Genomic DNA, 8124 nt, shown 5'->3' with positions numbered 1-8124 from the left:
GAGCTGCTGAAAAAACATTCTGTTGAAATTATCTTAACCCTTGTGCGTGCGAGGACTGAGAAAAACGTAGAGGACTATTGCAAATGATACAAGTTTTACATGTGTGGGGTCGGTTGGACTCCATTTCTACATACAAGGGTTAATTATCCGAGTTTGAATGTTAACCTTAAATTTAATTACATGTTTAATATTTAACAAAATCAATATTGTTATGAGTAGATTTAAAACTTAAATTTAAGATCTATGCTTCAATTAATATATTGTGAATAGTAAAATATTTCTTTTAAAACATAACAGTTGAATTAAAATAATTTAGTCTGTAGATTTCTATATTTTAAAATATAGTGTGTGGTTAGTGTGTGAATTCATATCTACCGGGTCAAAGTGTGTGTTTCAGCCTCTGTGTGACCACGAGGCTCTCCTCAGAGAAGGTAACGGAGATGTCTTCTTGAGGGCAAAGTTTCTCTCTGTGTTTAGATAAAAAACAAAACTCTTCCTCGCGAAGTAGTCAAAATGCCCTGTGTAGACAAAAAACGGACTTTCTCCTCCGTCAATAAATCTCCCTCCCCTCCGATAGGAGCGCTCTCTTAATTTTTGTATGGTAAAGACGAGTCCATCCCTTCTTGAACAAAAGAGGGCGCACCGGAAATGTGACACAAGAGCAACAGGGTCTCCTCATACACTCTGCAGGAGCAGTCAGTGTCCTCAATTCTTCTTTGATCACTGGCGGTTGGTGAGTGTCTCTGTCAGGTAATTCGTGTTTCTGGCTGTCACTGTTATGATGAGTTGTGTGAACTATATGAATCTGACTGTTCAATCAGTATGATTGAACTTGAGAAGCGATGGCTTGCTTTTTGTGTATCTGTGTGGATAGGCTGTAACACACGCTGCCCCGTTATCCGGGAGATGAGAGAGAGACCGTGCAAAAGTTTTTAAATTTTATTCTCTCAACAATTCACAGAGTTTAAAGAAATCATCGTCAAGTCGGAGGAAGAGATGGATAATCAGCGCAGACTGCTTGATTTYTCCCGGACTCCCCAGATAATCTTACACCGGATAGGTAGGAAACACCAGCGTTTGGATGAAGGTTAATGTATGCACCGTTCTGTATGAGGATCATTTTAGTAAATGTGCTTTTCCCGTATAAAATGTTTTTTTTAACGGGTAAATGAACGCAGACGTCACAATTACACTGAGAATAGCTTATTTATGTAGAGAGAAAATGGAGCCAATTACCTTTTTTATGGCTCTTTTCCTTTAATTACTGAGATTTACTTTTGAAAACAGCAGAAATGTGAACAATACAGCGGAAGGTTAGTAAAGCAAGCAACATAAAATAATAGTAGTGTTGGTTGGAAAATTTAATAATTTGCAATAAATAAATTGTAGTTGCGAATTTTTGTCGGTCCAAATACTAGGCTGAAGTTTTTTCCGAGAACATTGAATGCAACACAATGTAACCAGAGAGCGAAGCAGCAGCATTGATTTATGCTACTGTTCTTAGTGGGGAAACACTTAGTGGCAAAAACTGTTATTTGTATGTAATTTTCCCCCTCTGTCTAAAGTAAGATAGCTCCCGTTTTTGTTTGGAAGGTTTCATAAAGACAATGAGAGGAAGAAGTGGGGAATGTCTCTAAGGAGAGATGGATTCACTGCACTGATGAATCTCAGCTGCTGAATCTCTTAAGGTTTTCATCAGCTGGATTCATGGGCCCAATTTACAGGAATTTACAGTGTTAAGAAAATAAATTTAAAATAAGCTAGTTTTAAAAACTTGACATGTCTTGATTAAAATAGCATAATTATAGTTGTAAAATTAATAACTTATTCTGGCCTATTGACCATTATTTTACTTGTAGTTACAGCAGATCATTTGCTAAGATCTTTGATCTGCCCTTTGTCTGAGTGGGAAAACAAATCAGGAATAGTTGCAGCTTTTCACACTGATCTGTGAAAGCCATAAAACAGCAGGAGTTCCGGAGAAGCTCTGCTTCCACTTTATTTAGACAATGGGGACAAATGGCTTTAGAGCAGTGGTCCCCAAATTATGGCTCCGTGCCGGATCCGGCCACCCTCCACATTTGGTCCGGCCCCCTGAACAGTACCAGGGAGCATTCAGATTTTTTTTTTCATTTACCGTATTTTCCGTATAAACGGTCTATAAGCCGTTTATATGTGGATTTTTCTTCAACCACCAGGGGGCTCTTTAGCAGGAAGTGAATCATTGGAAGTCTCGGTTACTTGTGCGCCAACATTGAGCCCACAAGCAGCAAAATGACTAAGAAACAGATCAGATGTCTTTGGAAAGTTTCTTTGCAAAGGGGAAAATGCCCAGAGAAGAGACAGGAGAATGGATTTATCCCAGACCGGTAGGTGAGTCCCACATTACAAGCCCGCTCTGCGTAACATGCGGTGACCAAGCTTCAAGCTGCTTTGCCACGTAGAGACCAAGCAGGCTGTGCTCAAGCAACACAGCTCGGGTGTTATTGTCTCCCATCACTYYCAGATGGAACCGTCTCGTTGCAGAGAAACAAGCTCAGGGCTCCCGTTAGTCATTATCGTGAGTTAAAATTTTCACAAAAGTAAAATGTTCGTTTTTGTGGCGCTTCTGTATATTATTTTGAAGGGATATATAAATGTTACCATAGCGACCAGAGTGAGAGCGTTTGGGCAGTGGTCAAGAGGAGAGGAGAAGAGCTTGTGAGTCTTAAGTCTGGTTTAGACGACAAGATTTAAGAATTGTTGGCCGATTCGCCAAATCTCTGTGACCACAGAGCTGATTAAAGTACAGGTTTGATCGGTTCGTGTTCAGCCGCACGGCACAAACAGATTCCAGTCACGAACATTCCGATTCCAGAGGATAATCCAGTAAAACCCCCCAACATAGCAGGAATTTAGAATAACCAAACACGGATGACGATGTAGAAGCAGTAATGATAGTTTGTCGACTCATTTTAAGAGATAAAAGATGTAATAAAAAGAAAAGGCGGTGGATAAAAGACGACGGGTGCAGCCGCTCTATTTGCTGCACTATGATTTAAAGGTGAATATGTTTTTTCATAGTTAACATTTTTAACTGAATAAACATAATAATGACCTTTAGATTTAATAATGAACATTTCCACATATCATCTCCGATATCCAGCGAACTCAGTTGCGCGATATGTCAGCTGTTTGGGATTCCCCTCTTTTCTTATGTCACCGCGCTTTCTGATTGGCTACCTGTCACATTCAACAGGTCGTGTTCTCGTTCCAAGTCAGGGAAAACTCCACAGGCTGCAATAAAAGGGCCAAGACAACCCAAATAGGGCCTATTCAGTATTTAGTGGGAACACCAACATGCAGTAGCCTTATCTGACTGTTCATCTGACTGTTTGGGGTTGTGGCTTATAGTCCCCCCTCCCCCAGGCAGCAACAAAATTTACAAGTCTTGACCGGTCCGCGGTAATAAAAAGGTTGGGACCACTGATTTCGCACATGCTAGTAGCCACACAAAGGATCAGCACTTTTACTGTTACAGTTACCGTTCGGAAACTACCGTAATAAGTTCTGTTAAATTTAATCTTGGCAACCTTTTCTTTTTCGACCATAATAAATGTGATATTCAATTGACCTGTTATGACTCAAATTTTGGGTGTCCGCCCCCCTCTGCTTCTTCTGCATCGTTGTAGAAAACCAGCAGAGATATCTGAGGCTTAGATGTGTATGTTTGTATGTTTACTGGTTTAAAAAAAACAAAAAACTTTGGGGTTGTGGCTTCTAGTCCGGTGCGGCTCATAGTTCGGAAAATACGGACTATAATCCTTCCAGGATTTTTTCTGTGAAGAACCCAGAGAGGGTTGTTTAGTTATTATTTATTTCATTAATAGTGTTATTATTTATTTCCTGACTTGTTCTGTGAAGAACCCAGAGAATGTTATTTGATTGTGCTTTCTGGAAAACAATATATTTTTCACTTCCGGTTTGGGTCATGAAGGAGTAGGCAGCGAGTGTGAGGAGCTCTGACCCAACTTCTAACTTACGTGACCAAACCTTATAACTTTACCACAGAATTGTCGTACCTTGTGCACATTACCGTGTTGGACGACTTTGGCCGGTTAATGGCTGCCTCCAAGCAAAAACAAATCTCCTCGATAACCACGCGGAACGCCATTGCTAGCAAGCCAGCCACCATGGCCTCCGACGCTAGCCCTTCCAAAAGCGACGGAATAACTATGACCCAACTAGTACAAGAGTTAGCCAAGTAACGAGAAAGTTTAAAAGAAGACATCTCTACCCTCATTCAAGAATCACTGGTGCCGTTACAAGCTTCGGTGAGTGCTCTGACAGAAACGGTGGGTTCTATACAACAATGCCTAACCGCTTCAGAATCACTCGCAGGTGATAATTTTGAGAARATATGTGCTGCCGAATCTGCCGTTAAAGCTCTAAAAGGCCAAAATGCTGCACTCTTGGATCGTATTGAGGATCTAGAAAACGGGTCACGCCGCAATAACTTGAGGATTATAAACATTCCAGAAGGCAGCGAAGGTGTGGGGAATACTGTTAACTTTATGACGAATGCGCTAATGGAGCTCACCCGCAGCAACGCACTGTTCGACTCAGCCCCGGTGCTGGAGCGAGCACACAGGGTGGGCGCAAAACCCAGCGATGCTAACCGCCTCCACGTCCGTTTGTGGTGTGCTTTCAAAGACACCAGGAGAAGGAACGGCTACTGCAGTGGGCAAGGCAGCACACAAGCACCTACCAGGGCGCTACACTGAGAATATACCCTGACTACAGYGCTGCTCTGTCGAGGAAACGTGCTGAATTTAACGGCATTAAACAAGCATTCTACGAGAAGGGGATCAAGTTTCGCTTGCGTTACCCAGCTATTCTACGAGTCTTCCATAAGGGAAAATCCCTCGACTTCAATACTCCKGAAGAAGCACGAGCTTACTGCAATCAGCTGGTGTTTGGGGAAGAGGACTGACACGGACTAGTCGGGTCGTGTGTACCTGTTGTGTGGACACCTTCTTACTGCTTGGAAGATGCTCTGACACGTATGTGAACTTTCGCCAAAGTCTATTTTGGGTAATCTAATTGTTTTTGAGAATTTTGGATATTTTCTTTCCCTTTTACCTATTTACTTAACATAACTGAATGTCCATTAACGGTATGTTTGACGGTATGCCTTTAATTTTAATACCGGAATGGTTTCAACTAATATAAGCCATCCCTGGTAAAAAGGTCATAGGGTCTTCACAAGTTAAGAGGAGAGGGTGTATCGGAAGGTTCAGGAGTTAGAAGAGAACCTGCAGTCTGCCCATGTTCCGAGGTCGGGCATAGGATATGTTCAGTTTGGGGTTAAAGGGAGATTTATTTTTAAGACTGTTTTTTTTTTTTTTTTTGGACGGAGACTTCATTCTGCTGTCTTATATTATTTAGGTTGTCTTTGTTTGCTACTAACAGATGTGTGGGGGTGATCAACCTGCTTTTCATTTTTGAAGATGTCATATGTCGCACAACATTGATAGTGTCAGGGCAGATATAGGTGTAACTCCAACATGTTTCATTACCTGGAATGTGAGAGGGATGACCATATCAGGCTTAAGAGGAATTAGATTGGACAGAGTTTCCACTCTAACTTTAATAATAAGGCAGGAGGGGCAGCCACCCTGATCCACAAAAAAATATTGTTTACACCATCTCGGGTCATCTCTGACCCCCAGGGACGATTTGTGATGGTATCTGGGTCGCTGTTTAACTCTCCTGTAATTCTAGCTAGTATTTATGCCCCAAACTGGGATGATGTGGGCTTTATACATAAACTCACTTCTCTTTTCCCAGACTTAAATAGACATAGTCTTATTCTATCGGGGGACTTCAACATGGTTATGGACCCAGCTATGGACCGCTCTAGCCCTAGAAATTTAACTCGCTCTAAAATGTCTCTTGCTCTTGGTGAGTTTGCTGATAAGGCAGGTTGTGTTGACCCATGAAGGTTCTTTAATCCTAACAAAAAAGAATTCTCCTACTTCTCACATGTTCACCACACATAGTCGTATCAATTTTTTCCTCATTGACAAGATACTTCTCCCTTTTACAAAGAGAATTGAATACAATACTATTGTTGAATCTGACCATGCGCCGGTCTCTCTGGATATTTTGTTCTCTCAAAATGTCACACAACCAAGAGTTTGGAGATTAGACACATCCTTACTATCAGACAGTCATTTCTGTGAATTCATTGGTAAAGAAATAGATGAGTTTATATACKTTAACAGATCTGATTCCATATCCCCATCCATATTGTGGGAAACACAGTAGTTATAAGAGGGAAGAAAATTTCTTATTCTATTTCACGGAGTAAGGAAAGAAAGCAAAAAGCAAGCGATCTCTTGGCATCATTAAGACAAATTGACCAACAATATTCTACTACCCCAACAGGTGTTGGGGTAGTAAGAAAGGGTTACATTGATGACCCAATATGACCTATTGTCAACAGAAATAACACCAACTTTGGTTAAAAGGACAATATTATGAGCATGGGGATAAAGCAGACCGTCTTTTGGCTTATCAGTTTAAATGTAAATCAGCGTCCCATCTAATACCTCAGATACGTAATACTCCACAATCCTTCACTGTAGACCCAATAGAGATAAACGACACCTTTAAGGATTTCCATTCCAAACTATACACATCTTGTTCCCCGCAAGATAAATCCAAAATGATTACCTTTTTAGATAATATTGATATACCACAAGTAGATACGCAAGCCAAAGACGGCCTTGATGAAGCCATAAAGCTACAAGACATTATTGATTCCATTCATAAAATGCAGAGTGGCAAATCACCTGGACCTGACGGTTATACCGTTGAGTTTTATTTAAAAAATTCTCTTCAACTTGCTCCCCTGCTACTTGAGATGTTTAATCACTCCTTTTAATCAGAACCACTTACCACAAACCCTAACGGAGGCTTCCATTTCACCTCTTTTAATGCCAGACAAGGTCCCAAATGATTGTGGCTCATATCGATTTATATCTTTGCTTAATATTGATGTCAAAGTTTTAGCCAAACTGCTAGCATCAAGGCTAGAGAATRTTGTACCCAACATCATCTCAACAGATCAAACCGGTTTTATAAAGGGTCGTCAGTCTTTCACAAATATTCGCAAACTTTTAAATGTCATTTATTCTCCTGCGTCTGGGGAGATTCCTGAAGTAGTTGCCTCTCTGGAYGCGGAAAAAGCATTTGACCGAGTGGAATTTAATTATTTGTTTACTGTACTGGAAAAATTTGGCTTTGGTTTAAATTTTATAACCTGGATACGTTTGTTATATACATCACCCAAAGCATCTGTTCTTAAAAATAAGATATCTTCCCATTTATTTTCTCTCTCAAGGGGCAAACGCCAGGGTTGCCCTCTTAACCCACTCTTACGCCATTGGTGCATTAGCTATTGAGCCTTTATCAATAAAATTAAAGACGACCCCCAATTTATTTGGTATTTGTAGGTTTGATACCGAACATAAAATTTCTTTATACGCCGATGACTTACTTTTGTATATTTCTGACCCAGTGTCATGTATTTCTAGTATTGTCAATATTCTTAATGACTTTGGAAGTTTTTCAGGTTACAAATTAAACTTCTCTAAAAGTGAATGCTTCCCAGTTAACTATTTAGCCCTTCAGCTACCAGACAATGCGCTCCCCTTCCATATATCAAAGTTCGGATTTAAATATTTAGGCATACACATCACCCGTACCTTCTCTGATCTCTATGRAAAGAATTTCAAACCTCTCTTGCTTAAACTGGAGGCTGATTTTCAGAGATGGTCCATCTGTAAAACAGTGAATGATGCATTTAATACCAAAATCAAACCGTTTGCAAGAATAGCCATCTTTGGAGTATTGTTTGAGGAGCACATGCTATCCACTGATCAAATGAATGCRTTCGCCTTTGCTTCCTTGGTAGCCCGTAGACTTATAGTCTTACTCTGGAAATCCTCTGAACCACCTAAAGTCTCGGTTTGGCTCACTGATTTAATGTTTCTCTTGAAATTAGAAAAAATGAAATACTTTTTTAGAGGCTCAACAAGACAATTTCACAGGGTGTGGGGCCCTATGATGGAGTACTTT

General features: G+C 40.4%; 1 protein-coding gene across 1 annotated transcript in view; it reads left to right on the top strand.

Annotated features, from left to right (window-relative positions):
* Positions 1–641: 641 nt before the first annotated feature.
* Positions 642–8124, top strand: part of LOC103465201 (zinc finger protein OZF-like) — a 24839-nt gene continuing 17356 nt past the window's right edge. The window contains exons 1-2 of the mRNA XM_017304641.1: positions 642–750; positions 962–1060. Coding sequence (XP_017160130.1) covers positions 997–1060 — 64 coding nt within the window. The 5' untranslated portion in view covers positions 642–750; positions 962–996. The remainder of the gene's footprint in view (positions 751–961; positions 1061–8124) is intronic.

The sequence above is a fragment of the Poecilia reticulata genome, linkage group LG5, assembly GCF_000633615.1.
Source record: "Poecilia reticulata strain Guanapo linkage group LG5, Guppy_female_1.0+MT, whole genome shotgun sequence".
Lineage (NCBI taxonomy): Eukaryota > Metazoa > Chordata > Actinopteri > Cyprinodontiformes > Poeciliidae > Poecilia > Poecilia reticulata.
This window is presented reverse-complemented; position numbering and strand designations above follow the sequence as displayed.